The 19,033-nt window shown below is 51.9% G+C and overlaps 1 protein-coding gene across 1 annotated transcript in view; it reads left to right on the top strand.

The window, feature by feature from the left end:
• The first annotated feature begins 2,376 nt into the window (after nt 1-2,376).
• Nucleotides 2,377-19,033, top strand: part of RASGEF1C (RasGEF domain family member 1C) — a 32,989-nt gene continuing 16,332 nt past the window's right edge. Inside the window, exons 1-5 of the mRNA XM_035029329.1 lie at nt 2,377-2,727; nt 2,884-3,006; nt 4,191-4,328; nt 10,362-10,562; nt 11,748-11,822. Of these exons, the coding sequence (XP_034885220.1) occupies nt 2,551-2,727; nt 2,884-3,006; nt 4,191-4,328; nt 10,362-10,562; nt 11,748-11,822 (714 nt within the window). The 5' untranslated portion in view covers nt 2,377-2,550. The remainder of the gene's footprint in view (nt 2,728-2,883; nt 3,007-4,190; nt 4,329-10,361; nt 10,563-11,747; nt 11,823-19,033) is intronic.

Consider the following 19,033-nt stretch of genomic DNA (forward strand, 5'->3'; position numbering starts at 1 on the left):
AGAGATCCCGCTCAGCCCACAGTACCTCGAACGGAGCCCGTAGTCACTCCTCGCAATAGCCCAGGGAGGGAGGGACCCAGAGACTGCAGCAGGAGGACATCCACGGAGACCCGGCCCCAGGCCCAGCTGGGGACACCATGGGTGGCTGGAGACCAGAGGGGTGACACCAGCAGCCTGCCCACTCTTTGGGCATCCCTGTGGATGGCGATGGTTCTGGTCCCCAGCCTCACTCCAGCCTCCAGCGTGAACCCGTTGCTCCAGAGCAGAGCTGAGTCGGAGCCCAACCCCCTCCCCATGTGCCCAGCGTCCCGCATCCAGCCCCCAGTGGCAGGCCAGGCCTGGAGGTGTTCTGCGGGCCTCCCAGTTCATCTCTTGAAGTGGTAGCATCCTGGCCTCCCCAGAGAGACTTCTCCCACACTGTCTGGTAGACCACCCTGCCCTGCAGAGAGGTTTCCAGAATCACCACCACCCGAGCTACTGACTCATCTTTAAGAAAATCCGCCTAGGATCTGGGGCAGCCCCAATGCCACAGAGAGAAGGTACCCAGTGTCCAGCAGGAGAGACCACACTTTGGCAGCCTTGCGTGTGTTCTGTCTTGTGGAATTAGGCTCAGACTCTGCGCCCTGGGCCACCAGAGTCGCCCACCCTTCCCCAGGCAGCCCCCCGCGTGCCCATGTGCACGGCAGCCTCCCCACCAGGTTGGCAGGGGGTGGTTTGGTGACATTGTACAGTTTCATCAGCTGAGAATTAAACACTTCCAGCTTTGCCGGGGAGGGGAAATAGAGTCACCGCCGTCCCCGGGGCCACGGCGGCTCGGGCTGTGGTCCACACGGGTTCCCATGCCCCCCTCCCATGCTGTGACCCAGTCCCTGTACACCCTCAGGACAGCCCTCCTGGGGACCCCCTCCAATCCCCAAAATCAGCTCTGACTCTGCACATCCCCGTCTCTACTTTGAGAGCCAGGGCACCCAGGGGTCAGGAAAGACAGAAATGGCCCGGGTCCCGGTCCCTGTCTGCCATGGGGGTGGCACAGGCAGAGTGAGCGGGGTGATGGGGAGACTCTGTCCCCTGGAAGGTCCCTGTAGTGAGCCTGCGGGACTCCACGCTTAAGAATGTGGGGGTGACTTCGGGGCACCTGGGTGGCTCAGTCGTTAAGCGTCTGCCTTTGGCTCAGGTCATGATCCCAGGGTCCTGGGATTGAGCCCCGCATCGGGCTCCCTGCTCTGTGGGAAGCCTGATTCTCCCTCTCCCACTCCCCCTGCTTGTGTTCCCTCTCTCGCTGTGTCTCTGTCAAATAAATAAATAAAATCTTAAAAAAAAAAAAAAAAGAATGTGGGGGTGACTTCAATGTCATGGGGAATGCTGGTTAGACAGGCTTGGCCAGGACTCACTGCCATGAGTGTCCTGAAAGGCTTAGTTCTGGAAGACTTGCCCTTGGGGATATGTGGAAGAACCGGGGAGCGGAGACACAGGTCCACGGCCCGCACCTGCTGTGGGCCAAACCCTTGACTCGGTGCCGCTCGGAGCGTGTGCCCCGAGCCCCGCCTGGAGGAGATTTGGGTGGAGAAGTCACCATACAAACAGCCATAGGGGGCCTTCCTTTGCACCCGGCACCCAGCCTGGGTGGGGGGAGGGTCACTGTAGGGAAGAAGGGAAGGTTTCACCAAGGAGGAGGCATTTTAGCCGTGTCCAGAGGGATGGAGGGGTGAACACGGTGGGAGAGGCTTCCCGTGGGGGAAACAGCTGGATGGGTCAGTGGGTCGGAATCTCAAAGAGCCTGGAATATCAGGCTACAGAGAGACCCTTGAGAGAACCCCAACTCACACAGCTTCCTGCAAGGCCTCACCTGACGAACTCAGGAATGGGCCCACTTCCCTGGTGCTTGGTGCCATTCTGCCAGCTCAGAGACCCCAGTGGGGGCGGGGGACGGGGCGGGGAGAGAGCTGAGCGCCGCAGATGTTCTGGGATCCCACCTGAGCCCTCCAGTTTGGATCAGGCCCATTCCTGAACTAAAAGTCTTTGTGGCCGGGGCGCCTGGGTGGCTCAGTCGTTAAGCGTCTGCCTTCGGCTCAGGTCATGGTCCCGGGGTCCTGGGATCGAGCCCCGCATCGGGCTCCTTGCTCTGCGGGAGGCCTGCTCTCCCTCTCCCGCTCCCCCTGCTTGTGTTCCTCCTCTCGCTGTATCTCTCTCTGTCAAATAAATAAAATCTTTAAAAAATAATAATAATAATAATAAATAATAAATAAATAAAAGTCTTTGTGGCCACGGGCAGAGGCAATATGCAAATTGCGGTCTAAGCCCTGTCAAAAACAACCTTGCCTGGGGGTAGGAGCGGAAAGAGTCAGTCCCTAAGTGGCTTGGACCAAGAGTGGGGGAGGGTTGGTTCCTGAGGGATGCCGTGCTGGGGGGTAGGGATCCCTGGCAGCCCTGCCAGGAAGTGATGGGCACCAAAGTGCCTGGACGAGGCAGGGCCCACCCAGCCAGGCGCCCAGGGGACCGAAGGGCCCCAGCCCAGGTGTGCCTCAACTCCTCCTTTTACTGCAGACAGGCATGCCCCGGACACTGAGCGCCTCCGACATGGTCACCCCTGGCAGCCCTGGCCCACCCCCCACTGAGCCCACGGATGGCGAGCAGGCCGGGCAGCCCCTCCTGGATGGGGCTCCCTCGTCAGCCTCCCTGGACACCCTGATCCAGCACCTGGTGCCCACGACTGACTACTACCCCGAGGTGGGTGACCCACGCAGTGGGGAGGAGGGGCATCAGAGCGGGCTCTCTTCTGCCACGCAAGGGGGAGACCCTAGGGCTGGGGCTGGTCTCGGACCTGGGGGCACAGCCCTGCCATGCCTTTGTGAGCACATGCTGCCTTTCTCTGTGTCCCCCCAGAAAGCCTACATCTTCACCTTCCTCCTGAGCGCCCGCCTCTTCATCGAGCCCCGGGAGCTCCTGGCCCGCGTCTGCCACCTGTGCATTGAGCAACAGCAACTGGACCAGCCTGTGCTGGACAAGGTGAGGGCCAGGGCGGGGGCCTCCCGGTATCAGGCACTCCCCTGACGTGCCCTCACGCGTTGACCTCTTGGAGTGGCGGTCACTGTCCCCCATGCTCCTGAGCCGGAGCCCACAGGGGCTTCCTGACTCGTCTGAGGCCCAGAGCTAGAAGGGACAGAGTTGGGACCCTTCAACCAGGTGCTGTTTCCCACTGTCCTGCGGGAGGCCCTGAGTTCACAGCATGCCCAGACCCGGGCCCCCAGAGCCCCATCAGCAGGACCCTTGCCACCTGGGATGGCCCTGCGGCATCTGCTGGGCTTTCTGCCTTCAGCACACTCCGTGCCATCCTCCCCCTGTGGGGTCTGCTGATGGCTCAGCCTTCCTCCGTCCCCGGCCAGATCCCGCGGCTGTGACTGTTTATAGGTGTGTCCTTCGGGCTCTGGCGCTATCCTGAAAGAAGCCCAACTACAGCTGGCCTAAGACAAAGGGACTTCGCTGGCTCATGCAACTGCGAGGTCTCAAGTACCACTGGCTCCTGGGGCTCCAATGACCCCCATGGAAACGTGTTCTTTCTCCCTCCGACCCTCTGCTCCGTTCTCCTCGGGGCCAGCCCCACCCTCACTCGGCCAGGGTCTCCCTGCCCAGTGACAGGTGGCCTCTGCCACTCCAGGCTCGCCATCTACTCTTCCCACTTCCAGTGGAAACAGCAAGCCGCGCTCTAAATAGGTCCCAAGGAAAGTGCCGACCTCATTGGCTTAGCTTAGGCGACAGGCCCACCTGTGAGCCAATCAGTGTGCATGATGGGGCTGTACGACGTTCTCATTGGCCAGCACTGATCTGGACCCCTGCCAGGGGGCCTGAGGCGAGGTGAACTGCCTCTGAACCCCAAGGGCGGGGAATGAGGGAGACGGAAACTCCCAAAGCAAACTGAGATGTTATCACCGCAGAGAGGGAGGTAGGATGCCCAGCAGGCAAGAACAACAGAGGATCCTGCGCCACACGTGTGTCTGTCCCCCTCTGTTCCCCTGTGGTCAGCCCCCAGCCCTATCACCTGACACAGAGAAGGCACCAGGCACACCTCCCTCGGCCACCAGGGGCGCTGCCGGGGTAGCCCGACCCCAGCAGAGCATGCGCAGTGCGTGGCTGATGCGGCGGCTGATGGGGCCCCTTCACCTCGTGCAGACGCTCCTTGGCTTGCCTTGCAGGCCCGGGTCCGGAAGTTTGGCCCCAAACTGCTCCAGTTGTTGGCCGAATGGACGGAGACATTCCCGCGGGACTTCCAGGAGGAGTCGACCATTGGGCACCTGAAGGACGTGATGGGCCGCATTGCCCCCTGTGACGAGGTAGGCAAGCCGAACGCAAGTCCTACGCCCTGTCTGCACGCCTACACCGGGGACCTGAGCCTGTTCCTGGGGCCAACCTCAGGGCCCTCATCCCGCCATCTGTACACTGCAGCCCCTCTCAAATCAGCCCCTTTCTGCCCCATCAGGGAATCAGGCCCTGCAGAGCTGTCAGGGAAACCAGGCCTCTGGTTCCAGGTCCGGTCTCTTGACCTCTCTCCTGTCCTGCGCTCATACACGGCATCAGATGGCAGGCGAGGAAAGACCCCCTCACGGTCTCTTGCGACCAGGCCCGTGGTCAGTGACCCATTAGGCTGGCCTGGAGGGCCCTGGTTGGGGCAGAGGAGGAAAGAGGGCCCCCCTGTGGCTAAAACCACATCCCAAGGTAAATGCAGCCCTTGTGGCTTGGAAGGCAGCCAGTGGGGTGGGCATCAGGCACCCCACACCCTGCCCTGTTATCCCAGCTGCATTATTCTGGGGAAGACACTTAAAGGTAAAAGGGGGACAGAAATCCCCACCTCTCAGGATTAGGGTCAGAATACAGAGAAGGACCCTGCAAAGGGGATGGAAGTCTCCTGGTACACTTAGAAGGGGCAGGCTTATCGGAATCTCCAGAGTGATTCTGTGGCCAGCATGCAGCTGCTTTCCCTAGGAGAGAACACTGGGGGGAATGCGGGTCAGTTGCCCTGGGAGGAGACTGCATGTGGCAAGCTGGTAGCTAGTCATGTGCCGAGAAGTGGGTCTGGACATGGCAGAGCCCCGTGCTTGTGAAACCAAGGAAAACCACCAAGGCAGGATGGGCAGTAGGGAGCCATAAAGCAGAGAGGGAGACCTTGCCTGTGGGCCGCATCACATAGCAGACAAGTGACTTAGCCACTCTGAGGGCTCGGTGAGATGAGAGTCATCTCCTCCTCCTCCTCCCCCTCCTCCTCTGCATCTCCTAATCCATCTGGGGATCCTGACACTTGGCTTAGGATGCAGCAGGAAGTGGGGTCATAGAAGGCTCAATGATTGGATGAGTCAGGAGGGGTGGGTACAAGCTGGGAGGGAGATTCTGGCTGGCTTGATGGTTAGATAGTTGGCTACCTTGATGGATGGGTGGAGGGGGGAAGATAGATGTTGGATATTCTGATACGCAGACGGATTTTTAGTGTGAGTGAATGTGGACAGATTGATGGGTAGGTTGGGGGGTGGATAGATGGATGGATGGGAGGATATGAGGGTGGGTAGGTGGATGGATGAATATGGATGAATGGATGGATGGATGAATGGGTGGGTGGGTGAGTAGATGGGTGAGTAAGAATGGATGGGTGGATGGATGGATGAGTGGATAGATAGATGGGTGGGTGGGTGGGTGGGAGGATGGGTGAATAAGGATGGACAGATGGATGGATAGGTGGATGGATGAATAAGGATGGATGGATGGGTAGATGGATGGGTAGATATGTAAGTGGATGGATAGGTGGATAGATGGATGGGTGAATGGATGGATGGGTAGGTGAATGGATGGATGGATGGATGGATGGATGGATGGATGGATGGATGGATGGATGGATGGATGGGTAGATGAGTGGGTGAATGGATGAGTGGATGGATGGATGGATGGATGGATGGATGGATGGATGGATGGAATGGAGGGTATGCAGGGGGATGAGAGTCCAGTCTTCTGCTTCAGCCCCCTGTCCCCAGGAGGTCTTCAGCAGAATAAGATCTGAACCACTGACAAGACAGAATCATCCACCCTTGTCAGGCCTGCCTCTGCCATTGGTGGAGCCATTTCCAAGGCAGACCCTGTCCTTCCAGCTGCAGTGGGGGGATGGGTGTAAGTCCTGGGCTGGCTTCCTAGGGAAGTAGGGCCTTCTCCCCTGAGAAGCTGTCAGGCCTGCTACCAGGACTGTGCTGGGAAATCTTTTCTAACCACCCCGTGGATGAGAAATGAGTGAGGCCTAGGAATGGCTGTCGAGAGCAGCCATCCACCAGGTGTAGGTTTTCGGGGCAGACATAATTCACCTGAGACATTCTCATTCCTTGCCTTGGGATCCAGTTAGGTGTGCTGAGCGGTGTGGGCTGAAACGGGGGTGCTTTCTTGTGTCTTTGAGACCCAGAGTTGCCCTTGCCCAGAGAGCAACCGCCCCAAAGGGCATGTCCTCTGGGTGCTGCCGCCCCTCCCCTGGAGGCTGCAGGTGGACCGTGGGTTGCTCCCTTCCCAGCACAGAGCACAAGGGCTCGGCCCAGAAAGGAGCCAGTGACCTGTCTGATCAGGCAGGGCCACGGTAGGACTCAGAGCACGGGGTCTGGATCAGACTGCCTGAGCCCACTCAGACCCCAGCTCAGAAACCACAGCTGTGTGACCTCAGACAAGGTGCTTCACCTCTCTGAGCTTCAGTCTCTTTATCAGCAAAACAGGATAATCATCACCCACCACACAAATTTGCAGTGAAGAGTTCCTAAAGTCACGTGTGTTCTTATTTCGGCACTTCGTGAGCTGTGACGGGGAATGAATTATTTCCAAAATTCAGGGGATGTGGGGCTTATTTTTAACTTGTATGGAGTTTTTATTGTGGAACATTTCAAGCATACACAAAAACAGAGAATAACAACCCTGAGCTCCCATGTATTCACCACCTAGGCTCAACAATTATCAACATTTTGCCAAATTCACTTCTTCTCTCCCTCCACCCATTTCCCCCTCCCTCCAAATTATTTTTAACCATTATATGTTTAGCTCCAAGAGTATTTCAGCATTTTCCTGTAACAGGTTTCTCACACAGGGACCAGATCAAATGATGTAAAGTGCGGTGCCCAAGTCAGTGAAATGAACACGAGCATTCTCAGAGCTGTGTGTCTTTGGGCCAGTTCCTTAACCTCTCTGAGCCCTCAATGTCTGTCTATAAAGAGGGAGGGTGATAAGGGCTGTGAGATAACAGTGGGGCTCAGGGAAGAAGAGGAAACAGCACAGGGCCAGGGCCAAGGGGCTTCCCCATCAGAGGGCCGTGAAAGGTGACACCTCCTCTTACGTGCTGTTCCCTCCCCTGAACCCTCATGATCTCCCTGCACTGCCTGCCACCTCTCAGCATCTGGGAACAAAAGGCCAGAGAGGAGCTGGAAAGGCCCTTCTCCATGACTGAACATGGCCACTGCATCAGGATACTTGTTTGGGGCCACTCCGTGCTAGCCTGGGCACCCTGCCTGCGAGGGGCTACCCGCAGGCTAGACTCAGCAGTTTTGGCTCAGGGAAGCCAGTGCTGAGGCTGAGGGGGAAGCCAGGAGAGGCCCAGAGGCCACAGCTCCAGTAAAGGAGACAGGACAGGAGGACCCATGTGCCCTGGCCACACCCACCCGGGGCGGCTGCAGAGGAAGCTGATACCACGGGCCCTCCCGGGGATGGCCTTGCCTTCCCATTCCCATGACGACCTGCTGGGCTCACACTGCTGCCCTCGGAGGCTCCCCCCAGCCCCCCGCCCAAGGGCGCAGGGAGTGGAAAGCTAACACAGAGAAAAAACTGGTGGCAGGTGCAGAGCTCCTGCCTCCGCAGGGTGGGCTGAGCCCACTGCAAGTCACCCTGGGCTTGGCTCAGGTGGGATTTTCAAGAATTCCGAAGAACAGAGGCCCACGACTGTCCAGTAGGAGATGAGTTCTAACCATGAATGGCCAGGAGGCTCCTGGAGAGCCTTTGAACGACCTCTGTACTTGAAACCCAGGTCCATGTACACGTCAGGTGGCTCCGTGGAAATGGATGGCATCGGGCAGGCTATGAGGGGTGGAGCTCTCCGTGCGTGGAACGTGCCTTCCTGACAGGGACAAGGGACAGCCTCAGCATTCTCAGAGCTGGGTCTCTGGGTCTGCTCAGACGTACCTAGAGCTCCCAGCCTCTATCCACAAGGGTGTAGGAATCATGAGAGAAGAACCAGCACACGCCATCCCCCTATTCAGAGGGGTGCAGAAGATTCAGGAAAGAACCAGCAGATGAACTTGAGGTTAACACCGCCGGGTGAATTCTAAAGGAATTAGCAAGCAGAAAAGGATCATCATTGGGAGTGAATATATTGGTTCAGTAGAAACAAGTCTTGAGAAATCATCTGCATATTTTTAAAATAGCGTAAGCCCGTGGTTCTGTCAAACTCTAGGCACAGACACGCTGAGGCCTTGGCTTCAGGAGGGCTCCACAGTCTACGCCGGCGAGGCTGACCAGCAGCTAGAAGCAGGTGAAGGCCATGTTCCTCCAGTCGGCACATGTGTGTGAGCCCCTCCCGAGTCCTTCATGCTGTAATCTTCGTGGAGCTGGTAGTGCAGAGAGAGGAGGTACACAATCCCCCGATCGAGGCTTGGCCAAGGGTGTGAAGGAAGCCCGGTGCTCTGAGGTCACAAGCGTGAGAAGAACGTGCAGGAGAGAGCAGGCCCTCCCAGGGTCTCGGGGTGAGGGGCGGGGAAGGGGCCAAAGGGATGAAAGAGGGGGACAGGGGCCATGTGGAGGCCATCGAGTGTAGCCAGAGCTGACCTCAGGACCCCCAAGCCCCGCGGGGCTTCTGTCTTTGCAGAGGCACTGGGGATGCAGAGGTCAGATGTGCATTTTCAACAGACCACTCTGGCTGCAGAGTGGAGTGCAGAGAGGCCGGCATGGATGCAGGGGGGCCCTCCGAGGACCTGCACCACAGAGACAAAGCATGGAAATCGCAGAAAGCGAAATGAGGAGGATCGGTGACGGCCAGGAGGGGTGTGCGGGAGAGGGGGGCTTGAGGATGGCCGCAGGCCTGTGCGCAGGACACAGGTGCTCCGGGGGCTGAGACAGGGATGCGGACAGAGGAGGCAGCTCTGGGCAAGGGGGGCGAGACGGCCACTCGCACACATTGGGTCGAGGTGGCCCCTTGGCCATGTGGCTCCGCAGATCCGAGAAGAAGCTGTATGTGTAAGATGGATGTTGTCCACACAGACACTGAGTAACACTCTGGACATGACCCAGCTTACCCAGGGCCAAGGGACAGACTGAAGGGGAAGGGGGAGCCAGAGGAGATGGGGGGCGGATCTCCAGCATGGAAGGACGGTGCAGACGAGCCTGCCAAGAGCCCGAGGCAGGAGGAACCGGAGACAGACCCAGCCTGAGACACGGCCGCGGGCTTTCCTGACAGGCTGAGTGAGGAGAGACGGCAGGGGGGCTGGTGCAGGTGTCGGGGCTCACAGGATGCACCCAGCTCCCTAGTTTCGCAGCACGCAAGTGAAGACCTGACCGGCAGCGTGCCGACCACACTCTTGGACCCCACAGAGCTGAGAGGGGCTGTTCCTTCTGCAGGCAATGGACAGAAGAGTTGGACCTCAGTTTACCCACATACCGTCCCGCTCAGCAGTGGGCCTGGCCCCCACGGCTCTGGGAGCAGGAGCTAGGGTTCGGGTTTGGGTAGGATTAGCAGTCTCCTGTCCTGATTCCCGTGTCCTGAAGGCTCTGCCCGTGGCCACTTGAGAGAGTAGCACTTCCGTGAGCAGCAGGTGGATGCCGACTCGGTCACCAGAGCTCTGGGCACCCACGGCCCCCAGGAGCCCTGTCAGACTTAAGGAAGTGTGAAGCCCCCATGCACACTCGGCCCAGCTAGCCAGATGCCCCACCTGCAAAATGCTGCTGGATCTCTGTGTTTCAAAGCAGCGTGAAGAGAGCACACATCTTCTATCTGACTACTGACCACCCGCCATCCTCCCAGGCCCCTGGGGCCGCAGGGCACCCCACCCGCCTGCCTGAGGGCTCATCGCTGCCTGGACGCCAGGCCCCAGACACCCGCCCCTGCTCCGGAGCCAGCTCCTCAGCTTGTGGGGCCTGAATCACCTCGGGGGCGGGGGGGCATCATGGCCTCTCTTCCCTGCACCCCATCCAGGGCAGCCCAAAGCAAGCACGCATCTGTCCGAGCTGCGCGGTGAGACACTTCTGTCCACGTGCCCAGGGTGGGGACAGGGCCGGGCACCGCTCGCCATCGCTCGCATCCCGGCCGGCCCAGAGCCTCAGATGCTAGACATGCTCAGGCATGCACTCCTCTCTTTCCGCCCCTCCAGGCATACCGAAAGAGGATGCACCAGGTCCTGCAGGCTCTGCACCAGAAGCTGGCCGCTCAGGGCCAGGGCCCGGAAGGCCTGCTGGGTGCCGACAAGCCCATCTCCTACAGGACCAAGCCGCCGGCCTCCATCCACCGGGAGCTCCTCGGCGTCTGCAGTGACCCCTACACTCTGGCCCAGCAGCTGACCCACGTGGAGCTGGTGAGCAGGCCTGTGCCATCCCCTAGCCAGACCCAGAGCCGGGGAACAACTGAGAACCGGCCATCCCCGGCCCCTCGCCTTGTGTCCGCATCACCCAGGGCTCGAGCCTGTCCCAGCAGGGCCAGCCGGGCACCTCCAGGACGCCCTGGCTCTGGAACAGTCTCTCGCCATTCCAGCGGGAGGGCTGGACATGCTAGGCCTGCCCAGCTTGGACCCTTGGCCTCCCTGAGAGTCTGGGCCTGGGACGGAGGAACTGGGTTCAAATGCTGGCTCTGGCACCACCTGCCGTGTGCGCTTCCCCCCACTAGTGCCTTCCCTACCAGGGCCTCAGTTTCCCCATCCAGGACTCACAGACACACTGCACCCACCACAGCCTTCCAGAGAAGTGCAGGTAGGCCTTCCTGCGTGTGAAGGGGACATCCCAGCCTAGCCTCCACAGGTTGGGTTCCTTGTAGATGCAGAGGGGCCAAGGGGCCTGCCCCAGAGAGAGGGGAGGTGGGGAGCAGGTTTCTTCTCTTTTAAACCCTCCCCCATTTATGGCTCCCTTACTTTCTGGCATTATCCTCAGAACTTAACGTGCACCATCTCATTCCATCTTCCCTCACCCGGCCAGGGAGGTGCTATTTTGATCCCCTCTGCACCAATGAGGAAACTAAGGTCCAGAGAGGCTAAGAGACTTGCCTGAAGTCACCAGAAAGAACAGAGCCAGAATTTGATTCTGACCCATACCTCCCCGGGAGGGAGCAGGTCATTTCAATGGCCCAGTTTTGAGCCTCGTTTCCTGGGTATAACCCCTCCCAAGCACGCCCTGTGGGGACCTTGCCTCCTGCCCCCATGAACTTCGGCAGTCCCTGGGCATGGGAAAAGAGGGGTGCCTCCTTCAGGATGGTTTCAGGCTCTGTGACAACCCAGAATGGGGGAGCTCCCTCTCTCATATAAATAAATAAAATCTTTAAAAAATATATCAACCAACTACTGAAGTCTGAAAAAACCATAGTTGGTCAGTCCTTCTTTCGAGTAGAAATGGTGTTCTCACCCTAGTGCGAAGGGCAGGTGTCCAGAGACCGTCCTGGGGTGGGCTGAGAGGTAGGGAACCCGCAGGAGCACCATGCCAGGCCCGGGGTGGGCACCCCCCCTCCCCGCACCTGCCCCCTTTCCCAACTCCTCTTCTCCCTTCTGGTGCAGGAACGGCTGCGGCACATCGGGCCTGAAGAGTTTGTCCAGGCTTTTGTGAACAAGGACCCTTTGGCCAGCACAAAGGTAGAAGGCCCTTGGACAGGCTGTCCCACCAGCGACCCCCGCCCACTGGCCGGTCTGGGGAATTCGGAGGTGCCCGGAGCAGAGCAGATGGGCTTTCAGGGGCTGCGTCCACTCCACCCGTGCCCCTCCAGCCCAACAGCCCCGAGTCCTGGGGAAGCCGGCCGGTCACCCACCCAGCGAGGGCGGAGGGCGGGGGTGGGCGTGGAACCGAGGCCCGGGGTGCGAAGGAGAGTGGAGCGCGCCCCAGGCGCTCTCCAAACCCCCAAGGCTCTCCCAGCGCGTTTCGGTGGGCGCTGGTGCCCTCCAGCGGCCACCCGGGGTAGCGCGCGCGTTACTGCGCGCCGCCCAGGAAAGCTAAGGGCGCTCTTCCCTTAACTGGTGCGGTGGCCCCCGGCCACGGACTGTGGACCGCGTCCACGCACGGGATTTCGGGTTTGTCCCTCTTCTGTCAGAGCCCAACCAGTAGGATGTCTGGTGCTTATCAGCCGGGTGCAATTCGAATCAGAACTAGAAACATTGTTGTCTTCTGCCCTCTGGTGTAATGAAATAAGAGCAACTAAATATGAGTGCATTTTCACCTCTCAGATAAGCAAAGATAAAGCATCGTGGGTGTGTAGGGAAAGACACACTTTCATACATGGCTGGTGCGGGGGGGATTGGCACAGCGGCTTTGGGGGGGTGCAGTTCACAATAGCATCAACGCTTGAAATGTACACCCTTGACCTCAACTTCACCCGCCTAATAATTTATCCTAGGGATATACACACCCTATGTACACAAAGATGTATGCATAGAGATATTTGGGATATACTGTGGCTATTATGGCCAAAGGCTGGAAGCAACCTACCTTATCACTCACAGGGACTCAATTACAAATTACAGTACGTCCACACATGGAATGCTATGCATCTATTACAAAGAATAAGAGTGGCTAGAAGTAGAGAATAATCACCCAGATCCATTATAGAGAGAGAAAAAAAAAATCTAGAGCGAAGAGCAGTGATGAAGAGGATGTGGCCATTTGTGTAACAACAAAAGGAGGGAGCGTGATACCTGTCTGTTTGCACAATGCATGCGTGTAGACAATCTCTAGGAATACTGAGTACTCTTGGGAGCCCTGCTTGAGGGTGGGGCTTGGAATGGCAAGGAGACTCGGCCACTCTCAGCAAGTTGTTCTTATGTTTGGTTTTGGTTTTTGGCCATCTCCAAGAATTACTTTTTTATTGTGAAGGACATCAGATGACCCGTGACCTCTCTTCACCCACTCTACGGTAGATGAACGTTTGTGGTTGTTTCCAGCCTCTTGTTATTATAGATACTGCTGCTATGAACATTCTTACACGTTTCCAGGTACATCGGTGCATATTTTTCTAGGGCATCAGTTCTCAAATGATTTGGTCTTAAGACCCCTTTATACTCTTAAAAGTCATCAAGGGCCCCAAAGAACTTTTGGTTATGTAGGTCGTATCTACCAATATCCATCGTATTAGCCATTAAAACCATAACTTTTAAAGATATTTATTTATTCAAAATGGCAATAATAACATATCACATGTTCACATCGGTAACATATTTTATGGATATAACTAGATTTTCCAAAGTAAAAAAATTACTGGGAAGAGTGATATTGCTTTACTGTATTTTTATAAATCTCTTTAATGACCAGTGTAACAAAAAGACAGCTGGATTCTCTTATCTGCTTCTGCATTCAATCTCTTGACATACAGTATTTGGGTTGAAAAATCCAATGTCCCACAAATATGTAGTTGGAAAAGGGAAGAGTATTTTACATTATTTTCAGATAAGTGAATATTTTTCTTTGATACTATGCTAAAACTCAGCAGGTGGTAGTGTTTTTTAAGATTAGTTGCAATTTGGAATCTGAAAATGTTATCAGTGGACTTTCTGTACTCGGTTGCATTTAAATCTGTTGGTCCACCTTGCATCTTAATGGATCTTTTGCCCATGTGTGATTTTATAACATCATACGTTGGTCATTTGGAAAATATGAGTTCTCTGAACCAGGCAGATCTTCCAAATGTTGGTGCATTTCATTATACGATATTTTAAAACCACACCCACTAATATCACTACTGATCTCATCCTTGCAAAAAAGCCCTTGCATATTGGGAAACTGTCAAGGTCACAGACGGGGATACATGTGTTATAAGTTCCCAATTCTCTCTTGAAACCTTGAATTTTATCAGTGACAACAAATACTATCAATTACTTCCTTGAAGTGACAGGCTCATTTTGTTGATTTTCAAGAAAATACCAACTAGGGTGCCTGAGTGGCTCAGTCAGTTAAGCGTCTGACTTCAGCTCAGGTCATGGTCTCAGGATCCTGGGATCGAGCCCCATGTCGGGCTCCGCGCTCAGCTCTCCTTCTGCCCCTCCCCCTGTTCGTGCTCACTCCCTCTCTCATATAAATAAATAAAATCTTTAAAAAATATATCAACCAACTACTGAAGTCTGAAAAAACCATAGTTGGTCAGTTCTTCTTTCGAGTAGAAATGGAGTTCCATGAGAAAAGTGGCCAGTTCTGCTCACAAGTCACACTAATGTTTTTCCTCAAACCTGACTTCTGTATGCCCCAGAAATGCTTTTGTGTACTGTTCCATCCCACAGAATACCAAAAAGATATGTGCACAAGATTGAGATTTTTTTTTTTTTTAAGATTTTTTTTCATTTATTTGCCAGAGAGAGAGCACAAGCAGGGGGAGCGGCAGGCGGAGGCAGAGGGAGAAGCGGGCTTCCCGCTGAGCAAGGAGCCCGATACAGGACTCGATCCCAGGACCCTGGGATCATGACCTGAGCTGAAGGCAGATGCTTAACGGACTGAGCCACCCAGGCATCCCAAGATTGAGGTTCAATAAAATTGAATATTTCACCTCCTCGAGGACATGCTGAAGTCACACTCCACATTTTTCTTTGACTAGGAACGTGTGATAGTGAAGAACACAATGACCACGAGTATGGTTTGGTGACTCTGTTTGTTTGGGACTAAGGGGGGGGCAATTTCACCCACTGGTCTTTCACACATTAGTGCAAATGTCACCACAATGAAAAGACAATGACGTTGTATGAACACGAAACTCGTTGTGCCCTTGGAGAACTGTCACTCTACAATATACCCAGGAGGGAAATGACTGTGTCAGGGGCAGGGCTGGTGAGGCTGCCCACGAGAAAGTAATCTTGCTCTGCATCCTAAGTGACACTTGAAATCGTCAGACTTCCAAATGTTTGTCAAACTGTTCAAGGGAGCATCTTCTCATGTGTCTTGGACATTCCTATTTTCTCTTCTATGAAATTCCTGTCACCCAGTTTCCTATTGGTGGTTTGGCTTTTTCTTAAGGATTTTAAAGAGATTTTTGGTAAGCTTTAAAAAAACATTTGTACTAGATGACTATCCTTTGTCAGGTGAACTGCAAATTTTCTCCTTTTTTTTTTTTTTTTTTTTTGCTTTTCATTCTCATTATTCTTTGGATGAGAAGGTGTTTTTAATTTTAACCTAGTTGGAAAAAAATATTTTAACCTAGTCAAATTTATTAACCTTTTCCTTTATGTTTTTTTTTGGGGGGGGTGGGGGAGGTAAGAAATCCCTCCCTACTCCCTACCCAGGTCATAAAGATAATCTCTGATGTTTTCTTCGAGAAGTTTTAATATTTTGTCCTTCACATTTAAGCCTTGGATTTGAAATTCACTTTGTGGCTATGGCTTGAGGTGGAGATCCATGTTCATGGTTTTCCACACAAATAGCAAGTGTTCCTGCACCACTATTTATATATTGTCTTGCCTGCCTATACGCCCTGACAGTTCCGTCACTGTCATATGCCAGGTTTGATCTACACGTGTAGATGTCTGTTCTGTCCACTGGTCAATTTTCCTATCTCTGCGTCAATATACATCGTCTTCATTATTATGGTTGTATACTTGGGTTTTTTTCTCCCTATCTGGTGAAACAAACCCTCCTGTTCTTCAGGAGTGGTTTGGCCATTCTTGGCCCTTTATTTTTCTATTTGAAATCTTATAACCCTTGCAAATTCAGTGAAAACCCTACTGGGATTTTTGTTAGAATATATGAAATATGGACCAATTTGGGAAGAATTTTCATCTTCATGATACCGAGTCCCCCAACCCATACAAATGGTGTGTTCTGCCATTTACTTAGATCTACTTCATAATACCTTTCTAATGTTTTATAACTATCTCCATAAAAATATTACAGATTTAGTTAGATTTTTCATTCTCATTATTCTTTGGATGAGAAGGTGTTTTTAATTTTAACCTAGTTGGAAAAAAAAATTTTTTAACCTAGTCAAATTTACTAACCTTTCCATTTATGTTTTTTTGGGGGGGTGCGGAATGCATATTTTTGCTATTATTTATGGCATCTTCTATTGTACTTATTTCTGAACTGCTTGTGTAGTTTAAGGAATGTCTTTAACTTTTGCATATCAACTTTGTATCTGGCGATACTGTACATTCTTCTTAATTCTAATAGTGTCTCTGTGTTCTTTGGTGTTTTTCACATAAACAGTTACATCATCTGGGAATAATGACAGTTTTGCTCCTTCCTTTCCAATCCTTATTCTTTTTTTTAAAGATTTTATTTATTTGAGAGAGACAGAGAAAGTGAGAGAGCACAAGCAGGGTGAGGGGCAGAAGGAGAAGCAGACTTCACTGAGCAGGGAGCCTGATACGGGGCTGGATCCCAGGACTCCGGGATCATGACCTGGGCTGAAGGCAGATGCTTAACCGACTGAGCCACTCAGGCGCCCCTCCAGTCCTTATTCTTTTTATTTCTAGGGTAGTCATACAAAGAGTCCTCCACTGATATGAGATGGACATGAATGACAGATGGGTCCTGTTTTTTAATTCTCTGAAATGTTGGGATTACTAGTTATTGCAGAATAACCCTGCTAAGTCTGAGCAATAGAATTTATTTTTCTTGCGTATTGTGCTAACTAGCACCTCTGGCAAAATGTTAAATAGAAGTGTTGCTAGCAGGCATTCTTCTTTTGTCCTGATTGTAAACAATGCTTTTAAGATGTCATAGTAGAGTATGATGTTTGCTATGCGATTTTTTTTTTTTTTTAGATGCCCATTATCAGCTCAAGGAAGTCCCCTGGTCCTACTTTGCTGAGAGTTCTTATCATAAATCGTTGTTGCATTTTATTGACTACTTTTTCTGGGTCTATTAACCTTATGTTCTCTTCCCTTTTAAACTGTTAAGTGATTATTTATACAGTAGTCCCCCTCCTTATCCGTGGGGTATATGTTCCCAAACCCCCCAGCGGATGCCTGAAACCATGGATGGTACTGAACTCTGTATATACTACATTTTTTCCTATACACACATACTTATGATAAAGTTTATAAATCAGGCATGGTAAGAGATTAACAACAATAACTCATAAGCAAATAGAACAATTACAACAATATACTCTAATAAAAGTTATGTGTATGTGGCCTCTCTCTCTCAAAATATCTTATTACACTGTACTCACCCTTCTCCCTGTGATGATAAGATGCCTACAGGATGAGATGAAGTGAGGTGAAGGACATAGGCACTGTGATGTAGCATTAGACTACTACTGATCATCTTACTTCTGGACCATGGTTGATGGCAGGTAATTGAAACGATGGACAACAAACCACAGATAAGGGGGGAGCTATTGTATTCGTCGGTTTCTTTCTTTTTCAATGTCAAGCCAACCTTGCATTTCTGGGATAAATGAAACTGGGTCGTGATCCTTATATTTTTCATACATCCTTAGGCTCAGTTTGCTCTCGTTTTGTTTAGGATTTCTGTAACTATAATCATGCGATTGACTTGTCATTTTCCTTTCTGTCCCTGTTCTTGTCTCATCTTTGTTTTCTCTCTCCCTGTTCTCTGTTCTGTGTGAATGACCAAATTATCTGTTCCTGGACCATTGGTAGAATTTGCCAGTGAAACCATCTGAGCCTGGTATTTCCTTTTAGGGAAGACTTTTATGTGCCCATTCAAGATTTTCCTTGTTTTGGTAATTATAGGACTATTTAGGCTTTCTATTTATTCTTTACTGTACTTTTTAATTTATATTTTTCCAGAAATTTGACTCAGTCCTCTTAAGTTTTCACATTTATAGACACAAAGTTATTCACAATACTCTCTAGTTATCTTTTCAGTTTTTTCATATTCATATTCACCTCTAATATTCTTTGTATTTACTTCTCTGTTTCTTCATCAATCTTGCTAAGCGTTCATCAATTTTATTAGTCTTTTTAAATAAAGAGCTGGCTTTGTTGATTCTATATGTTGCATCTTTCTTTACTATTTCATTTTTTTCTTTAATCTTTATTATTTCCCTCCATCTGCTTTCTTTGGATTCTTTCTTTGTTATTCTTTTTCTAATTTTTTAAGTTGGATGTTCAGCCCATTTTCATCCTTTCTTCCATCCTAATAAAAGTATAGTGCTTGCTTCGGCAGCACATATACCATCCTAATAAAAGTATGAAAGACTATTCATTTCTTTCTAAGTATATTTTTTATTTGCACCCTCAAAATTCTGTTTTTCAGTATTCTCATTATAATTTCCATGATGATTTCATCTTTGACTCATAGATTATTTTAAAATGTGTTTTTACATTTCTGACTATTTGAAAAGAATACACCTTCTCATATGATTGAGTGCAGGCAGGCTTCCATACTTGTCTTTTAATTCAACTATGTAAATTGTGCTGCTCAGATTTATATTTATACTGCTTTTTTAATCTCCACAATCTATGAATTGCTGACCTTATGTTAAAATCTTCCACTGTGGCAGTAAGATTTGATTTCTCCCTATAAAGGAGTTTACCTTTCTGACTTTCTTTGCCTCTGTATTTTGAAGCTATGTTGTTAGGCACAAGCGAGTTTAAATTTGTGACATATTCACGATTAATCAAACCTTTTATCATTATGTGGTTCCCTTTGAATCTCCTCTGATGCTTTTTGCCTTAGAGTCTTTTTTTTTTTTGCCTTAACATCTATTTTGTCAGGGTGCTAGGGTGGCTTAGTCGTTAAGCGTCTGCCTTCGGCTCAGGTCATGATCCCAGGGTCCTGGGATTGAGTCCCGCATCGGGCTCCCTGCTCAGCGGGAAGCCTGCTTCTCCCTCTCCCACTCCCCCTGCTTGTGTTCCCTCTCTCGTGTTCTCTTTCTCTGTCAAATAAATAAATAAAATCTTTT

This window comes from Mirounga leonina, unplaced genomic scaffold, assembly GCF_011800145.1.
Source record: "Mirounga leonina isolate KUSES-001 unplaced genomic scaffold, KU_Mleo_1.0 Mir_239, whole genome shotgun sequence".
Taxonomy (NCBI): domain Eukaryota; kingdom Metazoa; phylum Chordata; class Mammalia; order Carnivora; family Phocidae; genus Mirounga; species Mirounga leonina.